Source organism: Dermochelys coriacea, chromosome 24, assembly GCF_009764565.3.
Source record: "Dermochelys coriacea isolate rDerCor1 chromosome 24, rDerCor1.pri.v4, whole genome shotgun sequence".
In the NCBI taxonomy this organism is placed as follows: domain Eukaryota; kingdom Metazoa; phylum Chordata; order Testudines; family Dermochelyidae; genus Dermochelys; species Dermochelys coriacea.
In genome coordinates, this window is record NC_050091.1 from 4941357 (window position 1) to 4958583 (window position 17227).

The window sequence follows — 17227 nt, forward strand, 5'->3', positions numbered from 1 at the left end:
TGCTCTGATGGATTGTTGCATATTGGGTCTTAAAAACTCGGTGTCTGTAAAATGGGGCGATTACCCCTTCGTTTTTCTCCTGATCTAGTGTCATTAAAGGCTTGTCCAGAGTGGGAACCTTGCTAGCTAAAGCCATGTTGTGAGACTGTTGTTGGTTGTTGGTCACAGGGTTCCCGGTTTGGTACGAATAGAGAAATGGTACTGTGTAAATTTCATGTAATCTTGCTATGGACTGACTTCTAGGGGAATCTGTAGCACTGTTCTCACGGGAAAGATCCCTATCCACAATGGTCATGGAATCCATGCTAGTACGCTGGTACAGTTTAAATTCAATTATACCAGCCTATTTCTCCAGTGTATTTTATTTGGTTTATTTCCTGAACTGATGAGTACAAAAATACCCACCTGATTTCCCACCCTTGCTGCTCCTATGAAACTCTGTTCTTGTTGGTCAAAGCTCATAGTATTTTTCCTTTGCACTTCTCCTGATCTCCCATCTCTGCGCTCCAGACTGTAACAGTGTCTGCATGTAAAGAGCGGCTGTGAGGCAGTGAGCAGAAGGAGCCAGCCAGAATAACCTAGAACTTACACCTACATAGTACACTTTCATCCCCAAATGATATACATGTTGCATTGCTGAAAGGCAGCCACCTCTGGAGATGTGGGCAGCGCCCAGCAGGAAGTGAAATTCTGTCCTGAGACAAACTCCAGGCTTGTGGGGTCTCTAATGTAAACACATAGGGTGATGGAGAAAACATAAAATAATGCAAGTGCTTAAATTCCACTGTGAGCAGGTTGTTGCATCATTGCGTTGTCACAGGGTGGGCTAGTCCTTTAAGGGAAATGGGTTTAGCTGCACATGTGACGAATCAGCTGCCTCGTAAGTGGTGAGATGAAAATTCAAGCAGCTCAGTTAGTTGGGAGAGCTGCAGAGAGGCTCCTACAGGAAACCCTGGGCTAGGGAAAGGACCTGGAAGGTGGCATGCCAAACTAGCTAGGTGTAAGACATGACTCAGGATCCCACTGTATAGGTAGCAGAAGAAGCCCTCTGAGGCATGGGTCTTAGAAGGGTTCATGTGGCAATACCTGGTTTACCTGTGTGATGATGAACTGTGTTTGGATAAATGGATTATTTGGAAAAGGGAACGAAATACTGACACTGGTGGGAGCTTCATTGACACGCTGGCCAAGGAGCTGGCCTCTAGCTTACACGGGAGTGGGGAAACTGAGGCAGGGTCCGACCGCAGGTTTGCAAAGTCCCAGTTACAGTCTTCTTAGGGGTTTCTTGCATCTTTCTTTGGAGTAGCTGGTTCTGGCCACTGTCCAAGCAAGGACACCAGACTAGAGGGACCTTGAGTCTGATCTGGTGCTCTAGTTTCTATGGTTCCCCCTCACATTAAAAACTAGGAGGCAAATCAATAGTATGCCCCTTGAAGGAGCTCAATGGAGTGCAATATCTTCCAATCTTATTGCAGAACAACCCCTTATGCAACCACAGATGCAGTTGTTTTATCTGCCATTGCCTGAGCTGCCTCTCTTAATGGTTTCACTTTTGGCTTTGCAGGTGGAAGGCAAGAGCTCCATCATTCTCACTTTCAAGCAACTAATGGCAGAGGAAGGCCCATGGGGCCTCACTAAGGGCCTCTCCGCCCGCATCATATCCGCCACCCCTTCCACCATCGTCATAGTGGTGGGGTATGAAACGTTGAAGAAGTTGAGCCTCCGCCCAGAGCTTGTGGACTCTAGACATTGGTAGCAAACAGTGAGCGAGAGAGCGTCTTATAAACCCTATGGATTCAGACAGTGGTTAAAAGCTTAGTGAAAGGGAGACAGCTGGAGGTCTCCTGGATCTCCCTCAATTACAGGATTGTGTGGTTTCACAGCAGAGGACAGAATCAAGAGCAGCTGCAGTCACCTCCTCAGGTCTGTTGCAACACAACATTCTACTGCTATCTGTTTGGAAAAACAAACGTATGGGAAAGCTTTTGACTGACAATTCATTTAAGGACAACCAGGTGTGTGAGTGAAACCCAACAATTTCCTGATCTCTCTTAAATGAAAGACTATTGGTTTAAACAAAAAGCAAAAGTAGTTTATTCTTGAAATGAATTGTAATCTTTTAATGTTGCCAAATTTCCATATGGGGGGAAATGTACAAACTCTAGCAGGGCCTCCTGGTGGAAAGTCTGCTAATTGCAGGGGTATCATGGGAGGTAGAAAAATATATAATATATATGTATATAGTAAAACTTCTCAAACATCCTTTTTTTATTTTTAAAAAATGAGGGAAGAGAGTAACAAATACCTGGATCAGTTTTTAAGACCTTGCTTACCACTTTCTGAATAGATCTGTACATAATTTTTATATATTCTTGGAAACTATTTCACTTCCTTGCACATCTTCCAAGTGTCAGGGCTGGTGTTCTGATGCTCAGGAGAGTTAAGTAACATTTGAGCTGTTCGTTTCTTTAGGCTAATGGCAATTATGGCTCCTAATCCAGGTTTTAATCATCATTTTTTTTAATTGTGGTTTTTTTTTTATTTCAGGGTTGGGCAGGGAGGGGAGGACATTTATTGAGGGACTGATTGGTTAACTCTATGCCCTTGGCAAATGTGAGTGTAAATATTCTACATCCAGTGGAAATGTCTGCTGCTCCCCACCCTTAATTTCTATAGGCACAAACAAATCCAGAGAGTGATGGAAATGCTCAACTGCCCTGTCTTTAGGTGCAAATTGAACTGGATGTGACTAAGGAGTAGAAGCTGAACTTGCTTTAATTGACATAGGATGCAAGAAGAAAAATTGCTTCTGCCTTTCCATCCATATCTGATAGGTGTGCATGTATCAAATACTGAGTAACTGTTCATTACTACAAAATAGATCAAAATTCTGTGTCTGGGGGAGAGGAAGGGGGTTTTCACCAATTTTTGCTGTAGAGAAAAGCTTATTCTAAACTGTGGTTTGTCTCTTACCAAACAAAGGCTCCGAATCAAATTGTGCAGCATGAGCCTGTACTCAGTGGGTCCGATTCTGTTCTTAGTCACATTACCCCAGACTTGCATGCTGTGATCGAGAGCAGAATCTGGCTCCCAGGTCTTGTTTTTCCTAGCTAGTTATAGAGGTTGTGGGGGCTCAGTAAGATCGAGTAGATAACTCACTACTTCCAAATAACTGATTCGTATAGCTCAGACTGATACTTGGCTGCCTGTTTTCATCCATCTGCCTACCTTAATGATGAGTTCTTGGTGCCGACCCTGTTGTACTGCAGCTGTCCACCTGTCTTCTAGCCCTCAGTAGAGCATGGGCTTCCCCTGAGCCCCAGATGTGTACAGACTTAAGGAGCTCCTGCTTTACTCTGCAGATAGAGTGAGCAGAGTCAGCCCTGGGGCACAGAATAGAGGCTCAAAGTTCAGACTTCCTGTGTGACACTGGGCACTGTGCTCCAGTTCCCCTTCTATAACATGGAGAAAATAGTACTCTTCACATGGGGTGTTACGAGGATAACCATGAGGTGCTAACACACCATGATGATGGTACCATATCAGGAACTAGATAGAGGCAAGAAGGCCAGCTGGTACATCCAGCATCTTACCCTGACTTTGCTCTCCTTTGAGCTATGTCCGTGAATGCTCAGTGTATAGAACTCCCTTCTTCAATACACTATAGTCCATAATACGATACAAAACCTTATTCCCTTAAAAAGAAAGATGGGGCAAGAGGAGAATATAAACGTTAAGACTCGAATCACATGAACTTGCAGGGAGGAAAATGTGGGTCCTAAACCAGTAAATACGGGAGAAAGTTTTGTTCAAATTACCTGGGATAATGAGTTTCCCTGTCCCTGGGCATGCTGTAGGAGGAAGACACTGCTTTGTATGTGTGATGTATAATGTACATATGAAACATCAGTGATATGCAGGTAAGGTGTCAAATATAGCAAAGGGTTATAGTCCTACTGTGGACTTCAACGCTGTAACTAAACTGAAATTGTATCCCATGATAAATTAGTCCTCTTTCATTTGAAAACAGAAGGTTTTCTTAACTCAGGCAGGTAACTTATGATTTCTAGTGGGTAACTATTTCAAATACTCTGGAGTCATGTTGCTTTTTTTTAAAACTACCATTGTTTTATTAACTGAATTGAGTGACCTGGAATACATCCCCTCATGCAGAGCAGACACTGTGCTATAGCTGCCAGACATTGATCCTGAATGGTTTGAAAATCACTGACCAAATGGCCTCCTCTCTGAAGTCTATACAGGTGGCTGTCACTGAAGTCTGTGGATCTGAGGGCAGAATTTGGCCATAAAGGACTAAATGTATCACAGTACAGTTTTTAAAAAATAAAACTGAGTCTTCAAACTGTGCACAGAGGCTGGTAATGCCAGTAAGTGCTTCTGCAATTGAAAAGAGCTGGGTTTGTCAAATGACCCATTTCGCACTTGAGGCAGTATGACAAACCAACTCAAAGCAGCATAGGCAACAAACAGCTCTCTGATTTTTTTTGTTGTTGAAAGATTTGTGTTTTGAAATCTGCTCATTCCATAATAGCGCCTTCTGCGGTGAAGGTTATAAGCCTGTCTTTTGAGACTTGACGGTTCAATTTGGAATGTTCACTTGCATAGTATCCATGTCTTGATCTGTAGAAGGAAATGGGACACTGGTTGTATGAGGCTTCTTTTTTTAAAAACAACATCAGTATCTGACAATTACTAACAAGTGAGAGGGTAGGGTTTTTTTGGGGGGTGTGTGCACGCTCTTAATGAGCTTATCTTATGAGCTTAAGGAGCATTGTCAAATTTAAGAAACCTTAGAGATGCCTTCAATTTGAAACCTCGTCAATTTTAAAAGAATTGAAAGTAGGCTATGGCTACACTACAAGGCTTTTAGTGACATGGCTGTGCCCGAGAGCCATGCCGCTGAAAGGCATGCCATGTAGCTGCTGTTTGTTGGCAAGGGAGAGCTCTCCTGCTGACAAAGTGGTGTTCGCACCGGCACTTTTCATCGGTAAAACTTCTGTCGTTCGGCAGGGTGGTTTTTTTTTTAAACACACCTGAACGACAGAAGTTTTGCAGATGAAGTGCCAGTGTAGACAAACCCTCTGGTTCTATATTTGCCTGTGGGGTCCCCGTCCCAATTTGTGTGATTTCACAACACTTTATTTTTAAAAAACGTTGCTTTCACAGAGCAACAGGAGCAATTAGCACTAACCGAGAAAGTGATGGTCTTTGAACAGTGAAAGAGCATATGCAAAGTGTCAAATTTAAATATCATGCAAGGTTAAACATTCTGGGAAACCACAGACTGAGGCATATGTAATACTTGAAACTGCAATCCCTTGTGAAACTGACTAGATAGCAAGTTAAGTGTCCCTTCATACTGATGTGCAGCTCAGCTAGTCTGGATTTAACTTTTACAAGCGGTGCAGTTTTGTCCTGCAGAAAAATGCAGGCAATCTGTTTTCCTTCTATTTTTCTGCAGTAACCTGGCATCTCCAGCCATCTGTTTCATGCCCAATTTGGATTATTCCTCTTCCTCACATAGTTCAGATTTAATTGCTCACTTTCATTAAACCATCAAGCCTAGGTATATCCAATCAGTTCTTAAGATCTGAATCAAGCAGAGGTTTCCACTGGGGATGTCGCAACAGAATGATAGTATATTGTACTAGTCAGCCTGTAGTGGCTAAAATGCATATCTTTTCTGGCAGATAAAGCATTTCGAATCCTTTGTGGTTATATTCATTTGGATTGTTTTTTCTGCTCAAGGCATTTATCAGCTATGGAGTGACTATGTTAATCTTTGCTGTGACAACTTATGGTAGTACAGTATTTCCATTGAATTTTGCTCATCTGTTACCATATTGTCAATTTATTCTTGACATCCCCACCCCCAGCCTTTCTGATGTGCTGTTGGTTTTTATGTACTGTAGATCATCCTATCAGTAAACTGATGAGTGGGTATAATTGTTTCCTGATGAAATCCATGCATGTCCTTATCCCAAGTGCAAACCCCTCTAGATAACGGAGTATTTTGAAGTTTTGCCACTCTCTCAGGCCCAATCTGAATTGTTGTTATATATGGTGGTGTGATCTGAACTTTCCCATACCTACATGCCAGGCTGCAAGAAGAAATCTGGGAATGGAACATTGTAGGGCTTCCATGGTATTAGAGGAACTGTTGTGCGGGAATAAAGCGGTGTCCCAACACAATACAATCTTTGAATGAGTTTGGAAGCCATGCTGTTGGAATCTGACTGCCTACATCGGTCGCAGTGGGAGTACAGAATGATACGACTCAGTGCCGGTTCTAAAATATGATGCTGGATGAATGTATTGTGTATGTTTAACAGGTTTCACTGTTGCACTGTAATATATCTTCGTGTAATTAAAGTTTTTATTATTTATTTGATCATCTCATTATGCATCTATCTCTGTTTGATACCTTGCAAAACCTCTCTGGTCACTCCATTACAGACCTAAAAGTGGCAATACTTCAACAAAAAAAAATTTAAAAAAAGACTCCAATGAGAGACTGCTGAATTGGAATTAATTTGCAAACTGGATACAATTAACTTAGGCTTGAATAGACTGGGAGTGGATGGGTCATTACACAAAGTAAAACTATTTCCCCATGTTTATTCCCCCCTCCCCACCCCACCCCAGACGTTCTTGTCAACTGCTGGAAATGGCCCACCTTGATCATCACTACAAAAGGTTCCCCCCCCCCCCCGACTGGTAATAGCTCACCTTAAGTGATCACTCTGGTTACAGTGTGTATGGTGACACCCATTGTTTCATGTTCTCTATGTATATAAATCTCCCCACTGTATTTTCCACTGAATGCATCCGATGAAGTGAGCTGTAGCTCACGAAAGCTTATGCTCAAATAAATTTGTTAGTCTCTAAGGTGCCACAAGTACTCCTTTTCTTTTGGCAAATACAGACTAATACGGCTGCTACTCTGAAACATTGCAAAACATTAACTTTATTTTTTTCTACCCTCTGAAACCCTAGTCTGTTTTGTGTAACAGCTTATTAACTGCAGCCCCAATACATTTCTATCCACAACATCTAAGGTGGGATAAGTCAAATGACTTTGACTTATAAGTCATTTATAAATGAGATGCAGCCTGATTCTCCTTAATTTACACCAGTGTGAAACTGCTAATTCCATTTACTTCAAAGGAGTTACGCTTGAGTGACACCCATGTAAGTGGATGTAGGCTTAGGGTGTCTGTTAAACACTTATTTCAGTAGCACCTAAAGCCCTCAACCAGATAGAATCCCATTGTGCTTGACCTTGTACAAGCCATATTATAAATGACAGGTTCCTGTCCAAAGAGCTCCCAATAGATGTGGAGACCTCCTAAGCAGTGGTGTCATACTAATAATACAGGAAGGCTGCTCTTGAAGGGAAATGCAAAGGAGAAGGCTCTTGCACCCCTCAAACTGAGCTCTTGTGAAGTCAGTACTAGACAAACTTCCATCCTTACTTTCATGTAAGGGGATTTGTAATAGTATTCCCCCTACATCTACTATCCAGTCATGTGTTTCTCTCCCAGGGGAATGCAGAAAAGGATTAAGGTATTGCAGAGTGCTTTACAAATGTGAAGCAAATCATCCAGTACATCCTTGAGATGGGTATTATCCTTATAGCTCAGAGAAGTGAAAGTGGCACATAGCACTGAAATTACTTTCCTAGTATTACTGACCCCCTGTGTTCAAAACTCTTGAGCCAGGCCCCTACCCACTGATTACTTTTAAACACATGAGACTTTAAAAAAAAAAAAAAAAACACAACACACAACCACAAACCCCAAAGCTATTAGTATAGTAGTTAGCTATAGCCCTAGTCCTAGAGTGGAACCCCATGATGATAAGGGCTGTGCCGATGCAGAACAAAGATGATTCCGGCCAGATCTGCTTTGGGTTTCAAGACGGGGAAACTTTAAACCATAAGGATTGAAATCCCCAGTCACTGACTGAAGTAACCCTGAATATGGACACTGGACTCTAACCTATGAACTATTTCTGAAAGGACTTTTGGCAACTACAAGCTCATCTCTGCTATGTATCTGAACCTCAAGAATTAAATTCAAGTCTCTATGTATAGTGGCAAAGTTCCTGCTCTACCTTGGTGGGTCTTGCGCTTATTGGTGGATTTGCTCACCTTGGAGCTTCATGGCAGCCCTCAGCTTAGGCATTTTTCTGAACCCACAGTCCAGGTCGACAACTCCCGTATCTAACCAGGAGTTGGGAGGATTTGGGGGGAACCTAGGCCTGCCCTCTATCCGGGTTCCAGCCCAGGGCCCTGTGGAATGCAACTGTCTAGAGTGCCTCCAGGAACAGCTGTGTGACAGCTGCACTCCCTGGGCTACTTCCCCATGGCCTCCTCCCAACACCTTCTTTATCCTCACCATAGGACCTACCTCCTGGTATCTGTTAACACTTGTACTCCTCAGTCCTCCAACAGTCTGCATTCTCACTCTCAGCTCCTAGTGCCTCTTGCTCCCAACTCCTCACATGCATCACAAACTGAAGTGAGCTCCTTTTTAAACCCAGGTGCCCTGATTAGCCTGCCTTAATTGATTCTAGCTGCTTCTTGATTAGAACACCTGCAGCCAATCAGCCTGTCTGTCCTAATTGTCTCCAGAAGGTTCCTAATTGTTCTGGACTCTGTTACCTTACCCAGGGAAAAGGGATCTACTTAGCCTGGGGCTAATATATCTGCCTTCTATTACTCTCCTATATTTGACCGCACTCCTGTCCCTGTTCATTAGTTGTCCCCCATAATGATTTGGCTTTCCAGGTCCTGGGGACCCTCCTCTTAGGCTGGGGAGGATCCTTTAGTAGCGGACGGGCTTTACCCCCACTTCCTGGATCTCAATACGATAATTGATTCTTGTATGTTCTTAATTGGCTCCAGGTGTCTTAATTTTTTTTTATTTATCTCCTATATTTGACTGCACTCCTGTCCCTGTTGTTCATTAGTTGTCCCCTGTAATTATTTGGTTTTCCAGGTCCTGTGGACCCCCCCTCTTAGGCTGGGGGGATCCCAATAAGATTACTCTCCTATAGCCACCTGGCCTGACGAAGTCACAGTATACTGATCTTTTAACCATCACTCACTCTCTTTTCAAAGAGCTTCCAAGGTGCGTGTGCTTTGTTTTGTGGTTTCTGTGGCTGTAGGGTGCATAAGGGGTCCCCTTTGCCAGCTTTCCTCCACACTCAGACCGCTCAAATAAATGTCAGGTTTCAGAGTAGCAGCCGTGTTAGTCTGTATTCACAAAAAGAAAAGGAGGACTTGTGGCACCTTAGAGACTAACAAATTTATTAGAGCATAAGCTTTCGTGAGCTACAGCTCAAATGCATCCGATGAAGTGAGCTGTAGCTCACGAAAGCTTATGCTCTAATAAATTTGTTAGTCTCTAAGGTGCCACAAGTATTCAAATAAATGTGTAAGTCTCTAAGGTGCCACAAGTCCTCCTTTTCTTTTTTACTCAGAAGGGCAGAAACTTTCCATGACGATCCCAAGGCGGGTTTGATCACTGGGCTTGAAGAAAAACAACTGAAGAGCAGCAGCCTGGGGCTAAAAAATAAAACTGCAAGAGCTGGCGCCAGAGCCGGGCTCTTGGGACTCCTGCCACCTATTCCCATGGAACGGGGGCTTGGGCGTGGAGCCGGCAGCGCCGGGGCAGCGCCGGGCTGAGGATCTGCGGGGGGGCCGGGGAAGGACAAAGGAACCAGACCAGCCCAAGCTCTGCAGGCGATTACGGGGCGTGGCCTACTCTCCCGATTGACACGAGATTTCACCAATAGGGACAGAGCTCCCGCCTCAGCCAATCGGAAGAAGCGGGGGCGGGACTATCCGAGCGCTTGAAGAGTGCCTGGCGGTTCAAGATGGCGGCAGCTGGCGGGGAGGGCCCGGCGCGGGCGGAGGGCGAGGGGGCCGCCGGCGGCTTCTCTTCGCCGCCAGCCCAGGAGGCAGAGCCGGGCCGCGGGCAGCTTTTCGACACCGTGGTGGACGCTTTCCTGGAGAAGCTGGTGGCCGCCGGCAGGTGAGGGGACAACATCTCGCGAGAACGGGAGGGCAGGGAGTCTCGCAAGAGGCGGGGCAAGTCTCGCGAGACTTTAGGCGGAAATCACGCGAGACTTGTGGCTAGGTCTCTGTAGTTGGCCAGAGTCTTGTTTCTCTCTCCCATGTGTTGTCAGAGACCAGTGGCTGAGCTCTGGACACCCTAGGGAAGGGCTCTTTTAAAGCTAGCTGCACAGCCTGTTGGGAGAAGGGGGAATCTTGCCTTCAGTCGAGCTCCCCTTCTCCCTCTGGGCAGTAATGTCAGTACACCTGCCCAGCCCCTTATCTAGTACCTAATGGCTTGCCCCCCCCCCCCCGAGCCAATAAAGAACATCAGATCAGAGTTTTAAAAAAAATTCTAATTTCAAACACTAATTGTGCAAAGGGCCCAAGTGTTGTGATACCTGCGGATAAACTGATGCCATGAATGTAATTCTGGTGGGGGGGGGGGAGGCACTGCCCTTAAACACAAGCAGCATCTGGGGGGAGAGATAGCTCAATGGTTTGAGCATTGGCCTGCTAAACCCAGGGTTGTGAGTTCAATCCTCGAGGGGGCCATTTACGGATCTGGGGGCAAAAATTGGGGATTGGTCCTGCTTTGAGCAGGGGGTTGGACTAGATGACCTCCTGAGGTCCCTTCCAACCCTGATATTCTATGATTCTATGATTCCTTTCATACAGCTGTCTTGTATTTCCTTGAGAGTTTGGGGGCCACCCTAGGTCTTAAGATCTAGCAAAGTGAGTACCCGCTCCACTCTGTTCCTGCCACCTCCTTAATAACTCCTGGACCAGGTGCCCTGATGTGGGAAACAACTCGCCACTTGTCTAGATCCACCCCTTCCAAACGCACATTTGGCAGTAAGTGCAGACCAACCTCTGTGGCTTCATCCTGTTCCCCTAATCTCCCACAAGATCCTGCCATGGGTTCAGCTGCTCACACAGCAGTTCCTCCTATGGAGGAGATGAAACCGACTCCATCTGATGAAGTGAGCTGTAGCTCACGAAAGCTTATGCTCTAATAAATTTGTTAGTCTCTAAGGTGCCACAAGTACTGCTTTTCTTTTTGCGACTCCTAATCTAGATCTCTCCAACAGTTACTGGCTGCAGTAAGTGCAGATGACGGAGTCAGCCTCCTTTTCTGCCTACTTAGCCATTCACCAAATCACCCATTCTGTTCTGTCTGTGCTTACTGTAGTAAGAACTAGTTTTACTGTATCTCCTTATACACCAAAGGATTCCAAAGTGCTTTCCTGATTGTAATTGCCATGCACCATCACCACAGCTTGACAAAGGGAAATGAAGGAAACCCCGTCTGATTTAGCCAAATTCTGCCTTTAGTTATACCACTGCGATACTGCTGATTTCAGAGGGGTTATGTAGATGTCACTGAATGCAGAATTTGACCCTTTACAGGTGACTGTGAATAAAGATTTTGTTCCGTTCTTTTGAACACAACAAAATCTTTGTGAATTGGTGCTCTTTTATTAGACCAACCAGTCTACAGATGTGTATGGATCAGTTGTGCATATGGTTTCTTAACTATGGACAATGTTACAGAATATTTTTTTACTTCCATTTCATTCTCTTCTGATGTAAACATGAATCTTCAGTCAGGCTTTTACAGTCTTGTAACTCTGTAATTTCCAATGTGTGGTATTTTAAACCACTTGTCTAGTTTGCATTTTTTTCTTCTTCTTTTGCACAGTTACCAGAGGTTTGCTAACTGCTACCATCGCTTCTATAAACTCCAGCCTGAAATGACCAGAAGTATTTATGATCAGTTTATATCCCAACTGCAAACTTCCATTCAGGTAAGAACTGCAAATGTTTAGCTGAGAATTAAAGACTTGTTTGTAACATCCCAAAAGGTGTATGGGGAAATATAACACTTTGGATGTTGCAGCATTTTTCATCCAAAGGTTTTGGAACATTTTCCAAATAATATTGAATCAAGCCTCATATCAACCCTGTGAGACAGGTGTATAGTACTCATTTTACAGATGAGTAAATTTTTATAGACAAGGCACAGAACAACTGACTTGCCTCAGATCTGACTCCCAATCACTAGGTGGTGCTCCTGAAACTGCAAAGCTATGTGCTTCAACACAGTGTGCTCTGATCATTTGTTCCCTGAGATCCTAAGCAAGTTTGCAACTAATATACCCTTCCCTGTCTCACCTTTTTTTTGGTCTTTCCCCAGTGCCTATCTGTACTGGTGGGGGAAATTGTCTTGATCTCTGTCAGTTTCATGACTGCCTGCAGAGTTCTGAATAGCTTCCCTGACAATTGACAAGACTGGGACAATTTTCATTCTTCTGCTACTTGGAAAAGCTATGAGCAGCAGCAAATGCACTGGAGCTGATTACAGACTGAGGAAGCAAAGAGTAGGTTGTACTTGTTTCCTGTTTCGAAGGACATCTAGAGGAGAAGGTCCTTGCGCCCACAGTGGGAAGGACCAAGCAGAGAGATGTCCATGGATTGTACTTCCATTTTGTTATCGTTCTTGAATCCCCGGTGGTTTTCCTCTGCAGGAGGAGATTCGTGAGATAAAGGAGGAAGGGAATCTTGAGGAGCTCTTTGCCTCGATGGATAAAATTGTGGAGGAAGCAAAGAATCGGGAAGAGCCTGCGTGGTAGGCAGTCCTTTGCTTGGCATGTTGGAAGTATGCTTGTGCTGGTTTATTGGAGACGTGTTCCTTTGATTCTTAAAGAGATAAAATTGACCCTTATGCAGCACGTTAAACCCTCTGGAAGTGAAGTGGTGCATAGATCTTGTGATGGCTCTCTGGATAGGGGCAAATTTCACCCAAAGGTGAAAGGCAGAGGGGATTTTTTTAAATCATACTACTGTATCGTGACAGAAAATTGATTTCCAAAGTGCACCTTCCACTTAATTGAGTCTATTTGAATCTCTGACTCGGTCAACTAGTTGGACATCTGTGTGTGCTAGAATCACATGTTCTGTGCCATGTCCATAGAGTTGGAGGGGAAGTAAATTATTGTGCTGAATGTTACTCTGAACCGTGACTGCTTGGGGTGTCCTGATCTGTTGAAAATTCACATGGTGCATAGCCCTGGGGGCTCATTGGGCACTGGAAGTGCTGGGAGTCGCATTGTATTGTCTTTTTTCACCAATAATATGTGTAGCTTTTCGTGTTCGAGGGTGGGGATGTGTGTTAATCAAATCTCATGCTTCCGGGCATCAGCTGATTGCAAGAGAGTCAGAAAGGATTCCTCCCTTCCCCCCATCTACATCATGGCACAGTGAGACAGGTTCATTATGGGGTGGGTTCGCCTTGCTCTAAAGCTTCTACTGTTGGGCACTGCCAAAGATAGGATACTGGACTTGAGGGCCTGATCAATTATTATAATATTACATGTTCCAATTAAAGCACTTAAGTACAGCACCATGCAAAGTTGGTGCATCCCAGTCCTCTCAACAACATCCCTATCACTTCGAGGCGCCCCAGTGGGATCCCGGAGGAAGACATTCATAGTGCCATGGTGCCGTACCTCCTGAAGCACCAGACATACCTGCGTAAAGCCCTGAAAGAGAAGGAAGAGGAGAACAGGAAGCTGGCAGAGTCTGTATTGGCCGGACGGGAGAGAATCTCAGAGATGCAGCAGCAGATACAAAATCGCAAGCAAGCATGGCAGGTAAAATCTCCATTCCAGCTAGCCTCCAAATCAAGAAAACTGAGCGAGAGTGTCCCAGTCTCACCAGTTTGAATAGACAATGGCTGCACTGGGATGGAAGGTTCCAGGAATGCTAGCTGCAAACAGACTGCAGAATTTGCTTATGTGCACAAACCCTGAGGCCCCAGTCTAGCTTCATTGTGTTGCATCTGTTGCTGCTCTGATTAATTGCATATCTGCTAATTGCATAATGCTGTTAATTGCCTACATCCCACAGTGAGGTCCCCATGTATAATCACACCTCTTCCATGAAGAGTCAGGAAACCCATGAGACTTTGCTAATTCATGTAAGTTCTTTTTTAACAGCTGTTAGGACGTGCAGAAAGAGGGGAAGATGAGACTGTCCCTGTAATGGCAAGAAGAACATGGAAAACATTGTCTAGAGTCGCATACAGCTGTTCAGACCCCTGAGACCAGACTTTTCACCAGGGCTGCCTTTGCACCTGCTCTTAGAACCACATTTTCCAAAGAGCTGCTCCAATGGATGTTGAGCTGTTTGGAAATCTGGCCCTTGGTGTCTTAGTGGAAGCAGCTGGATGCTGAGTATTTAAAACAGATCAGGCCCTTATCTAGATGCGTAAATGGGTGCTGAGCTCTCTGGAAAAGTCGGCTCTAAATGCATAATTTCACTCGTATGCATTTGCAGGGCATGGGGGGGGTTAGTCCTGCATCTGTGCTCATAAGCAGAGTGTTTTGCCTGGGGCGGTGTTTGTATACGTGCAGTTCCTTCCCTTATGGGGCCTTGTTCCTGGATCAATGCATCTGAACAATGAATGAGCTGTATTCTGCACATGCTGTCAACAGTGTTACACAGTCCTGTCTCCAATGTGGAAACAATGCTCCTTTTTGCATCAGTGCTGCATTTGTTTCCTGAACAGTGGGATTTGTGGAGGAGAAAGACTTCACCAATTTTTTTTCTTCTATCCAGGCAATTAGTAAAGAACAGAGAGAACTAATCATGACGTTCCAGGAGCCCAAATGAGGAGGCGGGGGAAGATTTTGCAGAAGTTTCATGTATGGGGTTTATGTTCATCGGTGAAGCCTTGCAGATCTTTTCGGAAGTGGGATTCTCTGTGCACTTACATAACTACCCACTCAAATTTTGCTGAAAACTTGACTTGTCAAGAGCTTTTGTGTTCATTTGTCAGACAGAAAGGAGAGAACAGTTCACAACACCATGTGAAAAGTGGATATTCTGAAACAGTTATGGGACATAATTGATCAAAATGTGTTGAAATGAGCGACTGCACCAGGGTTTTAGGAGAATCAGCAATAACCCCCAATTCCCAACTAAGCTCAACAGGAAAGAAGATCTAACAGGTTTTGAAAGCTATAGCAGATCTTTGCATTCATGCTGCACTATCTTAAAAGCTTTACCAAACAGAGAGAACTATGTCTTTCCAAATTTAAATGAATGTAGAATTTTTAATACTGATCACTCTTTTATGACCACTCATGGGATTTCAGGAGTATAATAGAGCCAATTGTAGGTACCTTCTGCAGCAAGTAACACACATGTACATCTGAAGGAAAGAAGCAAATACCAAAACTTCAGCTTATGGGATTTCTGGCAGCAGAACAGTCTGTAGATGTGAAGCCAAGTGACCATCTAAAGCAGTGAGAGAGATGTTACACTAGTACAGTGTATGAATACCTTGTACATAGTTACTTGGAATGGTGTTTTGACATAACACTTGTTTTGATAATCTTAGAACTTTTTTTAAGTGCCTCCCAGTAAGAAAAATAAACACGTACTTAGTAGTAGCTGCTCCGTTATTATGTGGTTAATTGTCGTCTTTGCAGCAATTTAACTGGAATGTTTTGCCAAAACAGACGGATAAGGGCTGCTGGGAGCAAGAGCCCAGATGCAGAAGGCCTGATTCTCTGTTGCGCTGTAGTCATTTAGACTTGTGCAATGCACCATTCTGACTTAGTGCAGGGTGGGCATAAAACATGAAGACTTATGAACTGCCCCCCATTAGCTAGGGAAACAGAAGCACATCAGTAAAAAGGGACTTGCCCCAGATGGAACAGAATCAGTAGAGTGTGAGTAAAGTCCACCTGTGCTGGTACCCGGTGCCTGCTTGACCCACAGTACTCGAGCTAGCAGTGGGGGTTAAAACACAGGACTGGGATTCAAGAGAGCTGAACGCAGTGCGTGGCTCTGCTATGCAGCTCCTGTGCGACCATGGGCGAGTTACTAAGGCGCTTTTTAAAATGTTCTCTTGTGTCTCTCTTGCCCAGATCCTAACTCTCATGGGTTTCCCTGGGAGTTAGGAGCCTAAATACCTTTCAGGATCAGGGCTTGTCTGCCTTAATTCTCCATCCATAAGATGGGGAGATGGCCTGTCTTGTCTCTTTAGATGGGGAGCTCTTCAGGCCTGGGCTTGTCTCCCTATGTGACTGTACCGTGGGATTCAGATGCTGGTTGCGACCCCTACGGGCCGCGATCAGACAAACGATGTAGTTCAGATTAGGTTCGTGACTGATTTCATAGGCAAGTTCTGGCAGACGTCAGGCCTGCTAGTATCTGTGTGTTACACCCCTACCTAGCAGAGCCTTTTCCTGCTTGATGTTTCTGGGGACTTAAATGTAAATTCTTAACTAAAAGCCAATATTGAAATGATATGCAAAAAGGGCAGCTGATCCTTGTGCAGTACTAAACTATTAATGCTGAAAACAGGCAATGGATTTACTGTACCCAAATGTCAGTTCCTTTAGAGGCGAGTCACAGCAGCGGAGACTGACCAAATGAGGTATATTTTTCTTCTTCTGTAAACAAAGCTTGCCTTGCTGCATTATAATCGACATAAACGGGGCCTGCAAACCCCTTGTTCTTGGCTTGGATTTTGCGCACTTGGCCCAAGTGATCTGTGGTTTATGGCTTTGTTTGACAGCCTCTGGCTGCTTTAAGCTCCCCACAGCATCTCTCTCCCACCCCAAAGGCCAGGGTCCTCCTCCAGACAAAGCGAGGTTTGGAAGTGGTTAGGAAGTGGAAGTGGAACGTTGGCCTGAGGAGCGCTGGCGATTCAAAACAAACCGCTTTCTATTCCAAGCCAGCCATGAACTCAAAGCCCTCTCGTTGCAAAAGTGCACAAGCTGAGGGGGTGGGTAGTTAGGTTTAAACAGCCCTGCACATTAGCTCCAGAGGGGTTAAATTAGGAGGTTAACGGGCAAAAAGTTCATGCTTACTGCAGATCATCACCCTGCTTAAGGTCTAAAACATGCCCAACCATCTCGCTCCACGCCAGGCCCATCAACAAAGAGCTTAAAACTAGAACACGTCAGCTAAGGCTCGTGTCTGGACATGGCCCTGAGAACCTCATCCCAGCCTGCCCCTGTCTGCAGGGATTTGTCTCCCATTGTGGGCCTGGAAGGTTGCAAGCTATTGCTTCTCCCATAATCCTTTGTGCCTCTTTCCACCCTATGCCTTCGCCTTCCTTGTCCACCTGCC

The 17227-nt window shown here is 44.7% G+C and overlaps 2 protein-coding genes and 1 long non-coding RNA gene across 7 annotated transcripts in view; 2 read left to right on the forward strand and 1 right to left on the reverse strand.

The window, feature by feature from the left end:
- SLC25A44 (solute carrier family 25 member 44) overlaps nucleotides 1-6407 on the forward strand; it is a 22037-nt gene extending 15630 nt beyond the window's left edge. For 4 of the 5 annotated variants that reach the window (XM_038383142.2, XM_038383141.2, XM_038383140.2 and 1 more), the window contains one exon: nucleotides 1565-6407. In XM_038383142.2, the coding sequence (XP_038239070.1) occupies nucleotides 1565-1756 (192 nt within the window). In that variant the 3' untranslated portion in view covers nucleotides 1757-6407. The remainder of the gene's footprint in view (nucleotides 1-1564) is intronic. The other variant, XR_005290177.2, reaches the window with a different exon arrangement.
- LOC122457411 lies at nucleotides 4545-9954 on the reverse strand. The gene is made up of 2 exons (XR_006276946.1): nucleotides 9817-9954; nucleotides 4545-4641 (listed from the first exon to the last, which is right to left on the reverse strand). It is a non-coding gene; the product is annotated as an uncharacterized LOC122457411 (long non-coding RNA).
- Nucleotides 9904-15537, forward strand: PMF1 (polyamine modulated factor 1). Its single transcript, XM_038383238.2, has 5 exons — nucleotides 9904-10061; nucleotides 11784-11889; nucleotides 12610-12710; nucleotides 13539-13734; nucleotides 14702-15537. Exons 1-5 carry the CDS (start codon nucleotides 9904-9906, stop codon nucleotides 14753-14755), a joined length of 615 nt encoding a protein of 204 aa, XP_038239166.1. The 3' UTR covers nucleotides 14756-15537.
- Nucleotides 15538-17227: the final 1690 nt, after the last annotated feature.